The sequence below is a fragment of the Chiroxiphia lanceolata genome, chromosome 7 (assembly GCF_009829145.1).
Source record: "Chiroxiphia lanceolata isolate bChiLan1 chromosome 7, bChiLan1.pri, whole genome shotgun sequence".
Classification (NCBI taxonomy): Eukaryota; Metazoa; Chordata; class Aves; order Passeriformes; family Pipridae; genus Chiroxiphia; species Chiroxiphia lanceolata.
The window spans coordinates 13,177,301-13,198,928 of record NC_045643.1 but is presented as its reverse complement, the minus strand read 5'-3'; the positions used below and the strand labels follow the sequence as shown (position 1 = coordinate 13,198,928).

The 21,628-nt window shown below is 40.4% G+C and overlaps 1 protein-coding gene across 6 annotated transcripts in view; it reads right to left on the bottom strand.

The window, feature by feature from the left end:
• INO80D (INO80 complex subunit D) overlaps positions 1 to 19,317 on the bottom strand; it is a 45,829-nt gene extending 26,512 nt beyond the window's left edge. For 3 of the 6 annotated variants that reach the window (XM_032693089.1, XM_032693084.1, XM_032693088.1), the window contains exons 1-6: positions 18,912 to 19,317; positions 17,533 to 17,602; positions 9,866 to 9,961; positions 9,512 to 9,758; positions 3,342 to 4,096; positions 140 to 248 (exon numbers count right to left, since the gene is read on the bottom strand). In XM_032693089.1, the coding sequence (XP_032548980.1) occupies positions 140 to 248; positions 3,342 to 4,096; positions 9,512 to 9,729 (1,082 nt within the window). In that variant the 5' untranslated portion in view covers positions 9,730 to 9,758; positions 9,866 to 9,961; positions 17,533 to 17,602; positions 18,912 to 19,317. Of the gene's footprint in view, positions 1 to 139; positions 249 to 3,341; positions 4,097 to 9,511; positions 9,759 to 9,865; positions 9,962 to 17,532; positions 17,603 to 18,721; positions 18,743 to 18,911 lie in introns of those variants that run through there. The other 3 variants (XM_032693085.1, XM_032693086.1, XM_032693087.1) reach the window with 3 other exon arrangements.
• Between the last annotated feature and the right edge of the window lie 2,311 nt (positions 19,318 to 21,628).

Below are 21,628 nucleotides of genomic sequence, written 5' to 3'. Positions count from 1 at the left end.
AATGAGTTCAAACAATCCTTTGTTTCAGCAAAGCACTTGAACAAGTACTTAGGTTCCACTGACTCCACTTGAAGTGAAACTCACATTGACATGATTTATTCCATCAAGGCCAGCATGAATACTAAAGAATGATACTCACTCAGGTCTCTCATAGCCGAGGCTTTCTCGGATGGACCATGCAACCTGGTAAGGGGAGGTTTGCTCTGAATCCTCCAACTCTTCTCCACTGTCTTCAGACCAATCCAGCCCTAAGGGAATTGAAAACATGAAAGCTGGATGAAAAGAGTATCTACCTTATATAAACCTCTGGGCAACCTGTGGCATAAGAGGTGAACGTGTAGTATAGTTACAAGCATAATTATGTTTGATTAAATTATATAATATTCTCAATTACACAGGAAAAGTTACAGTAGCGGCTCCATTGCAACATGAAAATAGCATGCACTGATTTTTGTCATAAGCAAGGGTTGTTTTTTTTTAAATCCTTACTGACTTCTTTATCCATAAACAGAGGAAGAAAAATCACCAGCTTTCTTACCCACAGAAAAATATCACAGTTTTCATAACCAAGCACACGGGAACTTTAGAGACAAGGTAAGGGAGAAGTCCCTGTCACAAAGAACTGACTACCTGGTAAATTTTAATACTATATGATCTAAATAGGCCAATTTCATTTCTGTTTATATTCTGACCCCTTCACTGTGCCCTAACACAGAGAAGAATACGAAAATCACAAGACACAGTATCACGGACAGAGATAGATACACAGTTACACAGGGTGTTCCTCTGCTCAGTTCCTGTCACTGCCGGCCAAATGCACGAAGAGAGAGCTAAAGGGAGAGACAAAAACACTCCTGCACTTTTACCAAGCAGCACGTTTTCATTTAATGATGATGCAGTATTGTGTGCACCAGCAGCCTCAGTTAGTCAATCAACACACAACTGTTGAGCATGACAACCAGAAAGAGGCCAGTAAGTTCTCAGGTGAAACATTTTGTCTGGAACTTCATCTTTCACAGCTTTTCCTACCCTCTCTCCCACATCCAGTGAAATTCTTGCCACTTTCTTGCAGCAGGTGGGATAAAATTCCACTGCTGCATTTGCAAGTCAGCATTTTTTCTTTTTCGCTTCCTTCTGTGCTCCTTGAAAATGGAGCAGCAGTTGGGATAAGAGTTAGGAGCATTTTATTTTTGTTAAAAATAAACTAAACAACTACATCTGAGATGATTCTGAAGTCAGATGCTTGAATTTGGGAAATACATCAGTACTTGGTCACCTACTTTCACAGTTAGAGACACACACACCTATGCTTGGAATGTAATCGTTAGGAGCATCTTCATCATATAGAAGCAACACTTTAACATGAACCACAAACATCAGAAACCAAATTTTTCAGGAACTTCAGTGTCCTTTTATTTTTTAAGACATGCATTTGAACAAAATTAAGACATATTAAGAAATTTAATGAGATGTCAGAATTATACTTTCAAGGTAAGTGGTTCTTTTTCCTCATGCCCCTTTCATAAAGGAATGAAAAAACAACTTAATCATCATTTGATAAAGATGTCCACAACTGACAACCATGTAACAAATTGTTTACCCAAAATTTAAAAACAAAATCAGAAGTTGTGTTGTTTTGCTTCTAATGGGCACTGCAGAAATGAAGGAATAAAATCTAATCCAGATTCAGCTATACTGACACCGAAGACTGCAGTTACATTAATATCCAATTACACAGCTCTGATGTAGGTACACATAAAACTGGCTTAATCTTTTAAAGATTCTGTGCAGTCATCTCTACTGCTACTCTATCATAAAAAAGAAATCCTGAAGTTCTCTGAACTGGCATAACTAGTCTTTAATATTAAGACATATAATGAATATTTTCCACTCTCATGTAACTTATATGTGAATTCTTTTACTTTGCCAAATATAAACTGTTCTAAATGCATACACATACAGTTATGCATCTGCATAACTGTACATGTATAGGTCTAATTGGTTTTTTTACTATGCCTCTTTTTTAGTAAAATGTATTCTCTTCACCACTTGAGAATGTAAAACATTAAATACAGAAAAGATCTTTCTACAGTCTTTCAAGCACAGGTCACTTTCGAAGCTATTGGGGTCTGTAACACTCAGAAAAGCCTCTGGTGTTGCCATTCCTCTAAAGACCTGCATTATATATAGGACCATCAAAGCTGTTTTCTGAAGAACAACATCCTTTGGAGACATGCTATGGGTATGCTAATTATCTTCTGAACAAATAGTCAAGCTATCCCATGAGTGCCAAAGGGCAGATCTTAACAGCAAATTAAGGAAAGGTTAATTGAAATAGCAAAAATTACAGATGTTTCCAATTAAATAAGACACTATATGAAGAATGTCTAGATTTATTTGAAGTCTTTTTTTTAAAAAACATCATAAATAGTGTTCCTGCTCTAATATCACACACTGACTCACATTTCCATTTCCCTTTTAGTATTTTACTTGTTAGAAAAGTACAATCTAAAACTAAGCCAAAAAGTAACTTTGGTGGGTGAGGAAGACAAAAAGGGCAGATAGGTGTGCCTAGGTCTGTATTCACCATCAGACAAATAAACCACAAGGTCAGTTGCCTTTTCAAAGCCTCATAGAGCACTACTACCATACCAGCAAGTCGGTTGTATTTCCTTACACTTTCACAAGCAGCTATTGAATTATGGTTTCTAGATAATAAGTAAGGGTAAGACTATTCCTGCACTGATATGTGGACTAGACTCCACCCTCCAATTACCTTCTGCAACATTGATGCTCTCCTGCAGTGGTCTTTTTTTTGTTCATCTGCTTTCTATAAACTAATAGGCTCGGTCAAGAAAAATTCTCTTGTGCTATAATTTTCCAATCAAGTCAGCTGGAAATTTGGATTGCAGAGAACGACAGGTCAAATCTCCAAACTTCTACTTGCATTCATTTTGTAATGTGCACATGTCACACATCTAATATTTAATCTAACTTTGTCCACTCATGTAGGTACAGTTAGTGTCACCTTTACTACTTGAGTTGCAAACCTTCTATATCATGTCTCTATCATCCAAGCAATGTTTTCTACACCTCAGTTTCATTTCTCAAATGGCTAACAGAACATTAAGAATAAAAACCAGCCAAAATGCCATAAACCATATATGATGGATGCAGGCATTCCCTTCATAGAGAACAGAGCTAAAGAAAACGCCAAGATTACCTAGCTCAAGGTTATTTTGTGAGGACCGCACACGAGTGCAGGACAGGGCTAGAAGACCTTCGCCTTTTTTGGTTTTAGGTTAAAAAATAAGGCTGCAGTGCCTCTATTATCTGCTCACCTAAATGAGGAAACAGATCAGTGTCCAGCTGCTGTTTTCGAGTGCACAGTTTCACCAGTCTCTGTAGCCGGCTCATGCAGGACGAGTGCGGAGAGAAGGCTGTGGCTTTCATGAGGACCCGATCAGTCCTTGGTGGGTCCGTGACAGGAGCCCTGGCGGGTGGCAGGAGAGGCAGAGGTCTCTTGTTAGACAACTGCCGGGCTTGTGCTATAGTGTGTGTGGTGGGTGCCACTCCCTGCATTGGTAGGCTGGTGTTCAGAGGTTGAGGTGACTTGCAGACGATGCCCTGCGGTAGCCCTGTCGGCTTTAACGAAGCTGATGAAGGTGGCAGATGGGAGTGCTGCTGCTGCTGCTGCAGAGGCTGCTGCTGCAAAGGTGCAGGAATGGGGCTAAAGTGCTCTTGGCGAACTTTTAAAATCTCTGTCTCTCTCTGGCGCTGCCGGTTTTGAGCCAACTTGCTCTGCAACTTTTTCCTCACTGTTGCCCCTTTCTTTAGGTCATCATCCTCCTCATTGAAAGCAAAGGGGTCTTCTAATTCTGCCTCCAGGTAGTGGAGAGGAAGCCTTGCCCCTGGAGGGGAGAGGGACATCCCATCCAGTCCATTGGGCATCTTCAAGGCCAGGGTGGGCACTGTCAGACTGAAGGCCATAGCATCCATCTGATGCCTGACCTTCACCTCCTCTATGGGATCATTCTTTTTCTTCCTCTCCTTTTTCGGTATAAAGCCAAGTACCTGCAGGTGGCTGTTGCAGTACCTTTGAAAAATAAAAGCAGTCAATTATTAACTAAACTCCTATAAGTAAAATAGGAAGAAAAGACATCACTTAAAGGAAACCCAAACACACATCTCAAGCAAATATAAATCGAAACACAAGAGGTTTTATAAGAAGTGTACACAACTGCTTCTAATAAAACAGGTAACTGTGGTGCTCCCAACATGTAACAGAAAACAAAAGGTTATACAAGGGACAATCTCTAATCTTAAGATATAAAAGTCTTCATTCATTAGTCATAGGAGAGTCACACACAGTCATTCAAAATCTTAACTCTCCAATAGGGTGAATACTCACAAAACAAAGTGAACAAAATAAATGGACTGTCTGATACATAAAACATTAAGAACTTAAGCCATTAACCGATCATTTCAAAAGCTCCCAAGAAATATTACATTGAAGACTACTTCCTTTCATTTGCCTGTTTGTTCAGTGGAAATAGTTAACATTTTCATTAATGCACACATTATTATTATGAATTCCACTGTAGTAGGGAGAGCAGTTTCTTATAAGGAAAATCTCACTAGATATCTGCTGCAAAGGGTCATTATTTGCAAATAAAAATCTAGCTATAAAAACAAATTCTCTCCTGCTAGAAAATATTTACACAATGCCAAGAATATGTATGCATACAATCCACAAACATAGACTTTAAATTCTAATGTGAAAGACTTTCGAAGCCATGTTATTAAAAAAAGTTTTTGAGAATTTGTCATAAAAGTTTAAAAAAAAAATCACAATTTATGTCCACAGATAACATAATAAAAAGTAAAAAATTAATCTTTATCTGATTAAAACAAGCAGGTGATAGAAATGTAGGAATCATGATCTGATTCTTTTCCTGTTTCCCACAGGCAGGCACTCCTGCCTCTGTAGAATGCTACCAGCCATCAGAATTCTGCCCCTGAAGAATCCCATCTATAACCTGCAGCTTATAGATGAAAACAAAGATATAAGGAAAAAGTGATGTCTACATCCAAGTATTTATGAATAAGGAAACAGCCATGATGGTATTCTTTAAAATCTGATCAGTACAAACCTGAGAAAAGTAAGTTTTGTGGAACAAATAGGTTAAAATTAATTTATTCCTGGTCTTTATGGAGAAAAAAAAAGCCCAAACCAAACATCACAAAAGGTTTAACACTTCAGCTTAGTGCCTTTCAAACTGTTGGCCCATCTCTAAAGAAGCAATGTGTGAGAAGCTTCTAAAGAGTCCTTAAAAGGTAAAAAAGAGAAATCAAATTCATATATGCTCTTTAATGATCTCCATATATACAGCCTCTTGAGGGTTCCACATCATAAGGATTCACAAATCAGAAAAGTCTGAAAAGTACTGCTACTTATTACTGTCTAAATAATTTCTTGATTATATTATGTTGTAAGTAATAAATAAAGCTAGATGAGGCAAGCTGAAAGCCAGCAATTTGTGGAGTCCTTATTAGAACACACTAGAATACTGTAAATTCATACTGAGAGACACATTTCTAAAAATAAAATTATATAATGAGGGCTCAATAAAGCTTCCCTTAAAGTCAACAAGCACTGTTTCCATGTTTAAAATTATGCACTTTTAAAATATTTTGTTTGAACAACACTGGTATCAGTTACAACAGTACTTTTAGTATGACAGGAGAAAAAAACAATAGACAAAACAAACACCAGGGAATTCTTTTCCCTCTTATGCCAATAAAAAGTGTTTTGCTCAATGTGAATGCTTCTCATATTGTTCAAAACTTAAATATTGTCATCTTGTGCTTTTGCTGATGTGAAACTGGATAGTCTGTTTTCATTGTACAAACAAGAAAAAAATAGAAAAGGTGAATAAAGCTAGGAAAAGGTAATAAGCTTGTTAAAAGTCTCTGAGTTTTAGGCTATTCAGGCTTTGGTTTTTTCATTTAACTCTAAAACAATAATTCTTATATGGCAGAGAATAAAGCTTTGGCTCTTAAACTGACCATACTGCACCACTGAAAGCCAACTGGACACAAACCTATAGATGTCAGGCTACAACATACAGATCACATGCACTTGCAGACTCCAGTATACAACGACTTGGCTCTGTGCTTTAAGGCTCTATCAACTCTCTGTCTTCCAGCATAACTGATGCGGGAATATCTTGGACTAACAGGAGCAGGAAGAAGCCAGGAAGAGCACTTCAATCTCCTCTGGGTAAAGAAGACTACACACAAGCAGTTTGGGCTAGGCTAGGCATAGCAGATTAGCACCAACTCAACCTTGACCTTGTCAGGCTCTAGCTGGTCCCACACAGAGCGAGGGGGGCAAGCACACCCAGTCCCCCATCCTTCAGTTTCCAGGATGGCTTTTTAGTTGGCCCTGGACCCAACTGGCTCTGACTTTATCCAGTACTGCAGAGTCTGCATTAATAGTTCATGCTCCATGAAGTCAGATTACTGGGAAGACTAGTACAGCACCTGCAAGTAGCACAAGGCTTTTCACATAGCTCTGAGCATGAAACCCATTAGAGTCAAGCTGGGCCTATAAGAGCCAGTTCTGATATGCCTGTCTTAGTGGCTGAGTTTGTCACCTCTGTAACCTGTCTGTGAGTTATTCTCAGCTGACAGTATCACATTGAGTATCTAATACAATTTTTTGCCCCCTTCCCTACTCAGTGCCAAAAGCATTTTTTGTGTGCAAGATCAAGTGAAGTCCACACAAACGGTAAGAGCAGTGGGTTGATATCCATTAAAATCATCAAAACATGAAGCACACAAAATGTGATGGGCTCTGAAGGCTTCAGCTGGACAGTTTCCCTCATCCACTAGGAGGACAAGAATTCAGACCATGAGTTTTTCTACCTACAGCTGCATTCTGCTTCTCAGTACATCCCAGACTGGTATCGATTTCCATCACTTACTTAAGATCCAATAAACTGGGGAACAGCTTGCATATAAACAAAATATTTAAAGATTGTCTTGAAAGAGGAGATTTTAAATGGTGTTTAACCCAACCAAATTGTAATAACCCTATATTTAAAAATTAAGTTGAACTTCATTATGTATGTCTGTATTTGGCTAAGAAAGAATTAGGAGATGTATTCAGAGAAAATACAAATACAAAACCTATGTCTGTATCTTCTCATAGATATGTTCTTTAAAAAAAACAAGATAGTGAATAGAGAAACTAGACTTCAAATAAGGCATTGAAGTCACACTATTAATAGATCTAATTTGTAGATCTATTAATGTTAACGGTTAATAAGAAATCTAATAATATGGGCACAATATAAAACATCTTTGTGGCTGGTAGCATCTCATTTGTCAGGGTCAAGTGATAATTCTTTTTAATTATCTGTGGACAGACTATGAAGCTTTTGGCATATAATGCATGCATCTTCTTGACTTTTTTTTTATAATCTTTAAAAGTATAAAAAGAAGATAGCTGTCAGAGCATCATACAGCCTGCTTCTGATCATGTACAGTTACATGTGTAAAACTGTGACAAAATGACCATCTGACAGTAATTTTGTATACAAAAAATTAAAAGCTATGAGTGAAGAACTCAGACACAGTAAACATCTTTATATTGAACGGAGTGTGAAGAAAGTCTCCTAAGAAACAGATACAGGTTTGCCTGCCAAAAAAAAAAAGTTCAGAGGAGCCACAGTCTTATCACTAGCATTCATTAAATTTTATTGTTAAAACTAAACTCTGCCCTGAGAAGCAGTCTTTTAAAATATTCCTTCAAACTATCACATCCTCTCATTTGAAATTAAAAGTTTATTTTCTCCTTCAGACACCTGCTGTCCTCTTCAAGTACTGTAATGTGACACTCGACATGCAATTGAATTATTCTAATATAACATACACCAGATGTCATGACCACACTTCACTTTAACTTGAGAAAAATCAAAAAGAACAAAGTGTGAACTCAATTCAAGGTGTAAAGAAAAATCGCAAATTCCATGGGAACATATGAGACATAAAGAAGTGTCATTAAGTACTATTACTCCTATTGTTTTCAAGTATGACCCCTGGTAAACAGCAACTCTGGCTCAGTCAGCTCTTGCATCTGAAATTACAGCATACCATTTGTGCTAACCATTTCCATGATCATTCCTGCGAGCTTATTTCCAAAGAGCCTCAATTGTACAGTAGCAAAGAAACACTCACCGACTGTCAAATTACAGCTTAAAGTTATTCATCTTGTGCCATTTGAGCATTTGCCCTACAGCTTTTGACAAACATTCATGTTTTTATTCTCACTTCATCAGTCTCCTCAACTGAAATGGCAGGTGAAGTGCAAGTTAATTTAGAGCACAGTCCAACTGTTGTTTCAGACAAGAGAGGGAGCTGTGAGCTGAGAAGGAAGTTATATGTAGGGCACAGTGGGAACACTGCTAATAATGCAAAAGGTTAGTGAATGGCAGCTAATAATGTGAAAGGTCAGTGAATAGTGGTTTGACTTTTTTTGGCATATTTTGTTTATATTTTAGGTTTAAAAAGCATTTCTTGTTGAACAAGCCTCACATAGTTAACACAGACATTAATGAAATACTGTATTACTGGCAAACCCTGCAATGACAACTCCAAAGAAATAAAGTCATATATAGCTGTCAGACAAGATTAGACAAATTCTGCTATTTCAGCCCCAGCAGCACCAATGAGACTAGTGTTCAGGAAGCCTTAAAGAGCAAGGAAGAATGCCCTTGTGGCTACAGTATGGGCTGCAATTCAGGAAATCTAGTTTGAATTCCAGCTCTCAACAACTTTCAAGCACTATCTCTTGCAGGGCATTTAATACCTGGACACCTTGGGCATCTTCATTTGGGCAAGGAGGGTGAGAGAAAGGAGAGAAGCAAAGAAGAAAGGGAGTGGACAGCACTTTCCCAGCTGGCTCATCTGTTATCAAGTAATATTTATTTTATTCCAGTAATACAACACTACAGATCGGTACCAAATCACAAACACTGAATTGTAATTCTGGATTTGTCTCTATGTGTCACTGTTCCCTGTGCCCAGAAGATATGCATTTTCAACTGTTTGTCCTGAAAAAGCAGATGGAAGTGTGCTTTTGGCACTCCTGGCTAAACAAGCAGGCCTTTTTAAGAGCAGGTACTGTGACTGACAAAGCAAATTAGTCAGAACAGCTGATACTGTGGTTTGATCCACAGTTTATGGTGAATTTGAGAAAAGCAATGAACTCTCTCATAAACTTCCTTGGGACTAAGTTACTGCCCCCCTTCCGAGTTACTTGACTCCCACAGAAAATAAAATAAAGTTTACTGGTCTTAAAACAAAATCCTCAAAGGAACATCCTGGAATACAATTCACTCAAGCCAGTTCCACCCTCATCCTGAAGCCAGGCAGCAACTTCAAAGAAAACTCGTGTCAACATCCCAGGCACTTCCCACTTTGCAGAGAGATAACCACAACTCACCTACGGTCCTCAGATTTGGGGATAGGGTTGGTGCAGCGTTGGCTGTTATACTTGGCCACATATTCACATTGCTTGAAGGGGGCAGTCTTGTCCTCCAGAACGTGTCTGATACAGAAGGCGTAGCCGTTAAGTCGCCTCTGCTTGCACAGTTTGGGGCTATATGAGCACAAGGGCTTATTGTCAACCTCAGAGAAGTGTATGTGTTTGCCTTCATACATCACGTGACTCTATTCCTTGTGAACATCAGCTGAAAGAACCAAAACGTTAAGACAAATCACGTAAGGAAAGAAGAAATGCATTCAGTTCTAGACTGCATGTTCCATTTTGGCAGGAAAGAAGGACCCAAAACAATACCTGATTTTAAATCTTCTGTACCATATCAATGTCAAGAGAGAGCCCCAAGGACACCACTATCCTGGAATGATGATGAACCAAGATGAAGCAGATTGTCTAAGGAAAATATCAAAAAGGTCAATGTCAGTCAGAGTAAAATGCATATTACTAGTGCTCAGTAAGTAAGCAGGCAGATGTAGTCACCAAACCTGTGGTTCAGCTAGCATCCAATAAGCCAAATCCACTAGCCCAACAGTTTTCAATTAGTAGTTACAGATCTTTGGAAAACTGGGGGAAATTACTGGGGAAAAGAAAAGTCTACTGCCATCACACTTAAACCTCCTAAACAAAACTTCACTCATCTACCAGAAGGTGATTAGAAGCTACAAGTTGAAAAAGGTTAAATGTCAGATCACTTGCTTTCAGAAATCAAGTTGAAAGATGATCAACCCATTTGATTGCAGAGGTTTTACTTCAAGTATCTATACTTACAAAACCACCACTGACTGTCTTTGCTCTGCAAAATTATTTAATCAGTCAGTGCAACAAAGTTTTCTTTTTAAAAAAAGCTTCCTTTACCATATTTGATGATCAGTCTCTAGTTCTTGTATCTGCTTACAGTTTCTGCAAGCATCAATATGCAGTCCTTCCTGAGGTCATCACGGTTCTTTAGTGCTTGTCCTACCTCACTGCGTTTATTTTAGGGAAAGCAGGTATTAATATCAGAGGCTGTATCCCCATCAATGCCAGGAGGGCAGAAACGTCCACAAGAGGCTGGGGGGTTTCCCCCCTAAAATACACTCCTACAGTGCAAATCCATGCAATCATAAGGTACTTTTTCAGTTCCTAACACTGTGGAGGTCTTCAGCAATCATATTTAAAAAAAAAAAAAACCAACCAAACAAAACACCCAAACCATCTCAAAGTAGCTCCAAATAAAATTAACATTATATATATTCTGCAGCTACTCTGCTACATTAAGCTTAAGGCAGCTTTTATTCAGAAAGGCCATCCTGAAGCACTGGAACGAACTCTTTTAAACATGGTGTATTCAGTACTTAGTTCAGTTTCATATGTGTTATACACCAAGGAAAGGAATGTTCGTAGAGGGGATATTCAGGAAATACATAATAAATTAGAGGCATGTGACAAATGTACAGAATACCATGTCAGTGAACTCACTCGTTCCCAAGGCCCAAAATGGCAAGAACATGATTGGAAGGAGGAAGCCTACACAGACTTTGTAGGAAAGATGCACTTTCCTCTTGTAAAGGTACAAGCCTTCACCTTCTGCTGTATAAAAGTGCCTTGAGAAAATGACAAGCACAATGGCTCTGGGGGATCTAGAAAAGCAACTTTAAGTCACTAGGGCAAAACAAAACGCCGTATCACACATCTAGGAGTAAACTGCACAAAACTGGTCTTTCATTAGCATATATCTAGCTGTAGAAGCAGAAGGACGCTTTAAGATTTAGAAACATGCTAAAAAATTCTTGAAAGAGCTGTATACACACACGTGCAGCATATACGGCATAAAGAATGGAGACGGGCTACAAAATTTAACTACCACAAGTGACCTGATTTATCATTTCAGACAATAATGAGGATAACTTTGTATTTCCTCTTGATACACGTTTTCCCTTTCCAAGCACACATGCAAGCATGCACCCCAGAGGCAGGGGCCTTCTGCTTTGTTTACACCAGGTAGCCACAACACAAGCACAGACACCTAGTCCAGTTCCAATCACCTTTCCCAGCTTTTCTCAATGCATGGAAGCACATACTACACATATTTGAAACCGATCATTGGACTATGTCTTTCCACAACACATCAGTCAAGAACAAGAAAGCTCACTATTGACTGTGCCCTTCAAAAATACAGAATGGGAAGAGGGAACTCTCTCTTCTTTAGCATGTTAAGGACAAAATAATCCTTTCAGACACCTGTGCTCGGGCAGGTACTGACATACACTTCAGTGTTATTCAGCAATGACATGAATGAAAAACATAAATGCTACGGGGAGATGACCCATACAGGAGTTGTAATCCAGGTTTGGATCCCATATGATTGAGACAGACTTCTTCATTACTATGGCAGCAAAAGTAATCAAATGAGTCTTAACTAATTGCATCTCACACATGTAACAATGCTGACAGAAAGCCTTTTGCTCTGGAGTTTGCTTCTCTCAATAGTTAACCAAAGCTTGTATTTGGTGGCATACTGGACAGGATGTAAAACTTGAAAGACCAAGTGCATCTTGCAGCTGGGGTGATTCACATGCTGCTCTCTATTTCTTTCTGGTTTATTTACAACCTTCATTCAAGCTACTACTATCATGCTTTGCAGAGTTTCTGACAGATCAATGACCTTCTCACTTTCGCACAACCCAGCAATATTTCTTTTCTGAAGATTATCAAGCAACAGACCAAAGAAAAAGAGTTCTTCAGGATGGTTCCAAAGTAAACAGCAAGAAATGCATACCTTGTGTGCCTCTGTTAAGCTTCTGTAAAGAAAGTGCTCCACAGTTCCCAGCCACTATAATCCTAGATTTATTCTTGTGACTGCAGTCTTAATTTTGGATTTAACTCATAATTATGTCTTATTTTTGCATTTAACTTGACTGTGTTAGGGCAGGCATGGTATTTTACTTCTTACTTGTCTGAAAGATACAGGGTATAACTACAATGCCATATAAAATGTTCAAGCAAAAATACTGAGAATAATCCCCAGGGAAACCAATGACCATGAACATGAATTTTTGGGTCGATATATACACTAAGAGAAGCTCATGCAAATATAACCATGTTAAAAATCCCGATAGGAATCAACTAGTGCAACTACAGTGCAATGAACAAGAAAGCTAATATACCTAGAAGCCAATGTTACATTAAAAAAAATCCACAGCAACTTTCCCAAACTTGCAGTTATATCGTTATTGGTAGATCCCTCCAGAGACTCCCCAAAAGACATGTCACTATGCAGATACACTGCCAGGATCAGAGACTGAAATTGTACTTAATCTAAAAAGAGCTTTTTCTTTTTACTTCCATAGCACATCATGTAAGTGTGTGTTTATATATATATAAACACACACATATACAAAAATAATGAAGACATTTAAATCTATTAATTCTGATTTAACCTGATGCAGTGTTTTATTTTTAACAATATACAGGAGTTCTTAACAGAGCTTTTTGCTGCTACATAAAAAGTAGCACGAACATGGAATACGCACATGTCACTTAACTGAAGAGAACTGAAACTACACTTAGCTAAATAGTGGGTGGGGGAGAAATTATTTTTGTCCCACAGGATTCAGTAAGAGATGACGGAAACATGGACTTCCCCTGGAAAAATCAAATGCTTAAGCAGCTGTACTCACTGTAAAAATATCAGGATACAAAACTTTCCGGGAGCTGTTTCAGATTTGCACTTATACTCTACACCAAAGCTGTAGAAAGGTTCAACAGAAACATAAGTTATGCCCATATGTGCTCAAACTAGCTTTAGCCACAACCCATGAATGAGAAACCAGAGGCTGCTTCTTGAGGAACCTAGACATGCCTTAACCAACTGCTTCTAAATAAAAGATTTTGAGCTAGAAGCAACAGGGCAAAGAACAGAAGAGAATCCAAAAATGTGCATCCTTGCCAAATGATGTAATACATGACTGAGGTTTAAAAAATCATGGTAGGAAATAAGGTGAATACAGAATGGTCATATACCATATCATACAATATTAGAACTAGGGATGCTTGATGAAGTTACTAAGAGATTGACTCAAAACATATTAAAGTAAACTGCTAGAACTTGCTGTCACAGGGGGCTATGGAAGCAGATAGTACCATCAGGTTCAAAAAGACAATAGGAAAGTTCGTAGACAATGGGGACATAAGCAATGTACTTGCTAGCATGACCAATTTAACAAATATGGATGGCAGAGGAGTAAGAGAAGAAAACATAAAAAAGTGGCTGGGCTTTCATGCTCTTCCTAAATAGCATCACTTATTCCTACTGTCCGAGAGAGAACATTAGGTTGGATTCAACCCAATCTGATCCAGCAGAGTATTTCTCATGTTCTAACGAGGTTACCACTAACACTTTTCATTTCATAACACATTAATTTCTCCCCTTCTCCCATTTTTTATTCTTGAGCAGCTGACTGGAAGAAAATCTCCTCCCTCTGGCTAAAGCCCTATGCGAATACTAACAAACTTAGCACCCTAGCAAGGACAGGCAGGACACAGAGCAAGGCCACACTCTGAGACATCAGCACTTAGAGCAGAGCTACTTGTCCTGCTGAGTGCAGCCACTAGTGGTCCATAAGAAAACAGAAGGTGGTTTGCAAAATGACCGTAAAAAGACAAATTAAAGACTTCAATACACAGAGGTACACACCTGTGCAACTGCCAATACCTGCTATCATACACTGGAAGAAGCCAGCTCCCAGCTGCTTTTAGTAGCAGCAAGCAGGCATAATCAGCTACCTTGCGGTGCACATCAGCTCCAAGACAACAAAGTTGTAGCTCTGCACTCTATATACCGTTTTCCAAAACACTTAAACAGTCCTTCAGAGAGCCTAGAAAACAGTGCAGCAGAAAACTCTAGGGGCAATCTTTGCTATACCATACCTGAGTACCAGCATTATAGAAATCTGGTACCTGACATCATCTGTAGTCTGCATTGAAGTTATTGGCTTAGTCACTACGAGAAAGCCCAAAGCATTATAGCCTCAAAACTCAAATCAGTCATTTTAAGCAAATGCTGCGACAAAAATATTAGAATATTTTAAATCATGTGGGTTGATACATTCTTAAACATATGCTCAGAACTTAACATTCAATGTACGTAAGACCCGTTTAGGCAATGGAATCCCCAAATGCATTGTAAATTGCAAGGCAATTATATGCTGGTGGTTAAAAGATGTATAATTAAGAGGACTGAGCTCAGAGCTTCACACACTGCATCCAAACAAAAGGCACGACTACAGAGGTCTTAACTGTGTTGTTTTGCTTTTGCTAATATTAGCACAAATTTCATGTTAAATTGCTTGCTGTGTTCATGGACACAGCATAGACATAGACAAGGTACAATCCTCTCCATATGCTTCCAAAACCATTAACTTGGGGCCAGAAGTGGAACGTGGATCTATAAGAACCTCAGCTTTTCCACAAACACAAACAGCACAAATAGTAGTTTTGTCCATTCCTAAACTTGACCAAGAAAGAACAATTACCTGCATCGCCACTGTCTGACCTTTTTGCTGAGACTAAGAAAATACACAGAGTGTAAGATGTTTGGCAACATGGAATCCACTCAGAGATGAACAGAGACCATAAAATTCATGATAAAAAGACATGCATTTAAAGCTGACTTATAGCAAAACTTTTCCAATCAGTATTAATAAAAATTACATTTCTAAGAGGAAAGCAGAAAGATTCATTTTTTCTGTTTCATAGCAACTAATACCTCTCTTTGAAGTGCTTTGTTCTGCACCACATCTAATTGTGATCAACATCAACACTACAAAGTTGTAACTTCCGTCCCCGTTCTGTGATCTAACCCTAACTTTGGCTTAGTTCTAGTCTTTTAACAGCTCAATTCTCTACGATACTCAACTACCAAACCAAGACTTCTGTAATTCTGGAAACAAGTGTCTTTTTGTCAGTAAAAGCATTCATACTGAGACAGAGAACACTGGGAAGCAACCAAAGCCAACTACAAGAGTTCCTGTACAGAATGCTTTTATTAACTAGAATCCTTACTCAAGAAGACCCATGAAGTGCAGGTACTGCAACATGCATGGAAGTAACCTGACAGATCAAGGCACTCAACATGTTAAGATCTTACTAGATATTTTTAGTTACCACCTGGAATCATATTTTGGACTACTTTTTTCATATGTTAAGATCTACCTAGGAAGATAGAAGCAACATTGCCCTCATTCTGCCTTTTTAGAAAGCTTATTATTTCAACTCTGGAAAAAGGCAGTTTATACTGCAGATATATTAGGAGAAAAGCAGGAGAGTATTTTAGGCAACACTGGTAATACAGATTATGTTCCAGAATATAATGTAATAAATACAGAATTGAAGTATTATTCCTAATAGTAATAACCACTAGAGAACTTAAGAAACTTATAACTAGTTCAAATCAACAGCAGAAAACATAACTAAGAGGTGGAAAAGTAACTCATTTTGTTACCAAACGGACCAGGTTCTTCTTTTTGTTTTCCTACAACAAATGAACTTTTCATTTCAGCTGATTCACTAATGATAAATAGTATCTTATAGAAAATTTGACAAAGATATCCCAAAGCCTAAAACCAAATATTTAAGACTCCAGGAATTTTAGAAACTTCGAAGGATTTCTAAAGAGAAAAGGTCTTAGGTAGGAAGATTCATAACTATTGCCAAGAGCACATTCCTATAAGTTTCAAAAAATTTTCTAGACATTGGTATTCCTGACCTAAGGTTCAAGATGAGCTCCATATCTTGAAAGTCTTTTGAACAAGGACTTCTCTATTTGAGCAGAAGGTCTCAGGCCCCAGTCCTGCAATCACATCCTCACAGACAGATGCTCACGCTTGCACAGAGGCACACTTATTTCAACACAGTTTTAAACAGGCCCAGATTAGGGTTACAGTGAGCAGGCAGAGAGGTAGCCTTCAGATGCAGCAAGAAATGGAATATCTAGGCCATTGCAACATGGGAGAAATGCACTTTAAAAATGTTATCTCAAAATATCAAAACCATGATCCTGAAAGAAAGCAGAGATTAAACATACCACCATCTGTACTTGAACAAAAAAAAAGTCCAAGTCTTTTATTCATTCAAATAACAGATAACCTGCCCTTGAATATGAGGTTAAACAAAATACCTTAGTCTTATTTTTAGTCCCAATACTATGAAGGCAAACAGAAATATTATTTTTGCTCCAGAAGGAATACTCAATAAATAAAGGAGTAGAGCTCCTCGTAGAGCAGTCTTTCAGCAGTTATAAGCTATTGGAATTTCAGTGTAGTATTACAGTAAATTTGTATCTCCTGATGATTTACCATATTGTGAGAACAAAGTATATGCATTTCTGTAGGACCAGGCCCTACGTACAAATTCATTCCACTCATCACAAAAATACTGAACATCAAAACAACTCTCAGTAAGTAAATTTTGGGTGGCCTTCTGTAGATAATTTAGCTTTACGATTTATAAAACTTGCCTGATCGTCATATATATTACAAACAATTCATGTAAAAGGCTGAACATCGCCAGCTTGTAAGTGACAGCTTCATACAAAACACAAGCACTCCAGTTCAGCAATCAGCAGTGGTGGGGATGGTCTTAGCATGAAACACTGCCAGTACAGGTGTGTCAATGGGACAGGGCACTCACCTACGCACTGCCCTAATTTTGTCAATTCCATTTTTAAGTCTCCCAATCCTCAAAAACTGAAAAGGGCCTTAAAATAAACCTTCATCATATGTTGTTGAGTAACAAAGTTAGAACTAACTATAGATCTATGTATTTCAATCAGATGGTATAAGGCTTAAGGTGAGTGTTACCGCAATTTCTAAAATTCACTTGAGGTTACTTGTACAAAGCCATTAGCATTCTGAGCTAAAAGACATATTAAGGAACATTTGACCAAAACACGCCACCTCCCGCATTAGAAACCGGAGCTGTTTCACCTGTGCGGGGTGAAGCGCGTTGGCGGGTCTCCCAGTGCACTCACTTCACAACTACCAGACGTTCTTTTCCCTGAAAAAAAGGATCCTTTCATTTGCAGTCCTGGGGGGCAGCAGCACCTCACAGAGACACACCCCCCCCAGCCCAGCGGGTCCCCGGCGCACAGGGACAGCCGGGGTGCCCCAGTGGGGACATGAGAGGGGCCGGGGCCCACGGCCAGACACAGCCCTGGTTGTGCAGGGGCTGCTGAGGAGATTCCCTCCTCTGGCTGAGGGGCCCGTGCGCTGCTGCCCATGTCCCGATAACGCCAGCGGGTCCCGGGACAGTGCGGGTGCCTGAGGGACCCCTGCCCAGGCCCGGCGGGGCTCTGGCGGCCGTCAGCCCCGCACGTGTCGGGGCGCGAAGGTGCGGCCGGGACACCCCCTGCCCCTCGCCCCCGGCCCCGGGGGCCGGGCCGGGGCCACACGTTCCGGCAGCTTGTAGGGTGTGTGGGGGGGGGGGCACTGCGAGGGCATCTCCGCACCCCCACTCCCTCCCAAAAAGTTGTGCGGCGAATCCGCCCACCGCCGGCCCGGCCGGAGGGGGTCACCGGGGTGGGGGGGGGGAGGCAGGGGGGCACAGGACGGGCGGGGGGGCCGCGGCCGCATCCCGGGGTGCCCCCGCCCTGCCGGCACCGGCACCACAGCCGCAGGCGGGGGGTGGGCGGCGGCGGTGGGGGGGGGGGCAAGGCACCCCAAAAACGCCGCCAAACTTTCCAGGCCGCGGCCGGCGCAGCCCCGCGGGACCGGCACCGCCTCCGCCGCCACGGCCCCGCATCGGGCTGGGGGAGGGGGTGCGCCCCCCCCCCCCGCCGCTCATTAAAAGTCATTTCGGCAAATTAATGCCGCCCCCAGCCCCCCGTCCCGCGGCCCCCTCGGCCCGCGCGGGGGGTTGGGGGGTGGGGGGAGCAGCCCCGGCCGCGGCGCCCCCGCCGCCTCCCCCCGACCGTCCGGCCCCGGCGGCGGCGGGGCTCGGCCCGCTCTGGGCCCGGGGCCCGGCGCGGGGGGCCCGGCGGGGCGGGGAGCGGAGCGGCCGGGCCGCGCCGCGCCGAGGCCTAGCACCCCCCCGCCCCGTTCACCCCCGCCGCCCTTCACCTCCCGGGCAAAGGCGCCGCACCCCGACCCTCCCGCTGGGCTCCGGCGGCCGTCTCACCCCCCTCCGGCACTCCTCCCGGCGCCCGAAAGGCTCAAAAAGCCCCCTGGCTCCCCGCACCCCCCGCCGCGGCCTACGCCGCCCCGGCCGATCCCCGGCCTCGCGTAGCCCACCTCCCCGCCCGCCCTGCACCCTCCGCACCGCCTGCCGCGCTACGCGAGCCCGGGGATGCAGGCCGGGCCTGGCTTACCTTTCCAGCTGCTTTTTTTTCCCTCCTCTCTCTCCTCTCCCCCCTTTCCCTCTGTTGGGCTGACAGATCAGAGTTTCCTCCCCAGCAGAGGGACTGGGAATGTGCTCGGGCTCTGTGCTGAGGAGCTGCTGCCCCCCTGTCTCTGAGAAGATCCTGCTTTTTGTGGGGAGAAAGCTTTGGGGGCTCTTTATTATTTTAAAACTACAAAGTGCTCAGAGGGTAGGTGATTATTAAGGGGAATCCCTGAATATATTCTCCAGCAAAGAAGGCAGGGCTGCTGGGGCTGCTCAAGAAGAGAGCCAGCAGCCTCCTACAGCACCACTACAGGCACCGAGAGGACATAACATCAGAGAGCGGCTCCTCTGCCCTCCAAAACAACAACTTTCCTACCATCTTGGAGGTAGTAGAGAGGGAGAGAGGGAGGGGGAAAAAAGTACAGAAGGTTTTTATAAAGTGTCAATTTGCAGGAGGGAGCCAAATGGCCAAAACAAAATATTTTATCATTTGTGTGACTTTTTATTTTAAATAAAAATAAAATACAAAGACTTGTGGCTGAAGAAATAATTTTCTTTATAACGTGTTAAGATCAACTCTCTGGGAAAAAAAAAAAGGTATGGTAAAATATATATTTTTAGTAAGTTTGTGGTTCTTAAAAAATGTTCTTTTTTTTCTATATGTATAAAGTTGATAACTTTTTTGTCATTGTGTGATAATGCTAAAAATTGATGTGTAATTTTGAAAGTTCATGTAACTTTTTTTTGGTACTCATACTGTCAGTAGAACAGCTGAGGTGGATGTAGGATAGTTTGGTGCAATTGTACCATTACGTCTTTCTCTCTTTCGAGCCATTATAAATAAAGCTGAATGTACAGGTAGGAAAAAATGCTATATTTTTATTTTTACTTTTTAAATTTTTCTAGAGTAGTGTATGTAGAGAAACTATGGAGGATTTAATGCAAGTGAGGGAAACCTGTGAGATATATATATCAGAGAAATTGTGCTGTCATAAATGTAGCATTGTCTGCCCTTCAGGATGGGGTGTGCAAAAACAGAACTCATAGCAAGAAATTTGGGGGCAATAGTTGAGTTTTGGTTTTAATGCTTTCAAAGCACTTTGCACTTTCTAATAATTCGGTTTGGTTTTTTTTAAGTTATTGTTTTGATCTGGGGGCTTTGTTCCTGACATTTATGAATCTTATTCCGGACTTACTTACAGAGTTGAGAAATGCTGTAAGTTTATATTACAGTGTCTTGTAATAGAAGTTAATAGTGGTGGGGGGGGCGGTGTTGCAGATGCTTTTATTAAATTGTAAAAGATATATTAAATGCTGTCAAAACAATGTGAGATGCTATGGCGTATCTAGAGGTGAAGATACTGATCTCTGTACTCAGCAGACCTATGATAATGTTTCTTGCAGTAGTATTATGCACAGAGATGAACTGCAAAGATGCCATTTTATTTGTCTCGAAGAAAGGGAAAATAATTAAGAAACTAATGAGCTATACATTAATTTATGTTTTTTCCCTTGTGAGAATTATTCAGGTGGTATAGGCTAGTTGAACTGCAGTCAGACTAAGGTCACGTGAATGAAGGTACTGAATTACTTAGCATGTTATCAACCTCTCCCCTGTCAAATCTGAAATATGTTGGTTTAGTTCCGTTCCTTTAATGTTAGGAAAAAAAATTGCTGTCTTTGTATACAGCCACATTTCAAAATACACTTTGAGTTTGCCCAGCCCATTATGGTGAGTGTAGTTTGTGTTGATAGTGGGTTTTTCATTTAGATAAACAAATTTGAATTAAAGTATAGTTAAAAGTCAGCAGGTCTCCGCATCAAACTTTATTTTTTGTTTGGCTGGAAATTTTTAAATTATGGTTAGTCTGCCTTGCACATTTTAATAGTCCAGTGTTGTGTTCTGTTGAGTTATTGCATAGGAGTTTTTCTTCTGTATCAGACTATTAATGTGTTAAATGCATTATTCTGCTCTGACATTAGAAAAGCAAAAAAAATAAAAATCAATTATGTTGCTGCTTTATTGTATTTCAAAAGATTTTGTATAGGAGTAATGCAATAATTAGCGTACTTCATAATTTTACCAGTCGTTATTGTGTGCTTTGGACCATGAAGTATGATGATTCTTTTTGTAAGCTATTTTGACAGAAACTACTTTTAAATTCTATACTTAGAATTCATTGTGGGAACGACAGGAATTACAAATGTTGGGCAGGTATGAGATGATTAAAAAAACCCAAACCTTTTGAAATATTACAAATAAATTATCTCAATGGATTTAGAAATTCAACAAATGCAGCATAATCTAATTTCCTTTTATTCTAAATAAATAAAGGGCCAAATTCTCAGCCCCAGTTTTGCAAGTGCTTGCAGGCCTGATTAATAATTCAGAAGTGTTTGAAGGATCCCTCTATACTTCCTTGCATAAAACTCTTACCAAGTCAGTAGGATTTGCTAGAATACCAAATACAAGACATTACTTTGTGCACAAATTTGAATCTACCATTGTGTTAAACAAGAGAATTCCTACTTTTAACTGTAATCACTATAATTCAAGTATAATTCAAGTTCTCTTCATTGGACTATTAAGATATTTTTTATGTTTTAGGAAGAGAGGCACACCGTGAACAACCAGTCTATGCTGCATCTCTCTGTGGTACTCTTGGGAATATCTGTGCAACACGCTTAGTATCTTGGGATAGT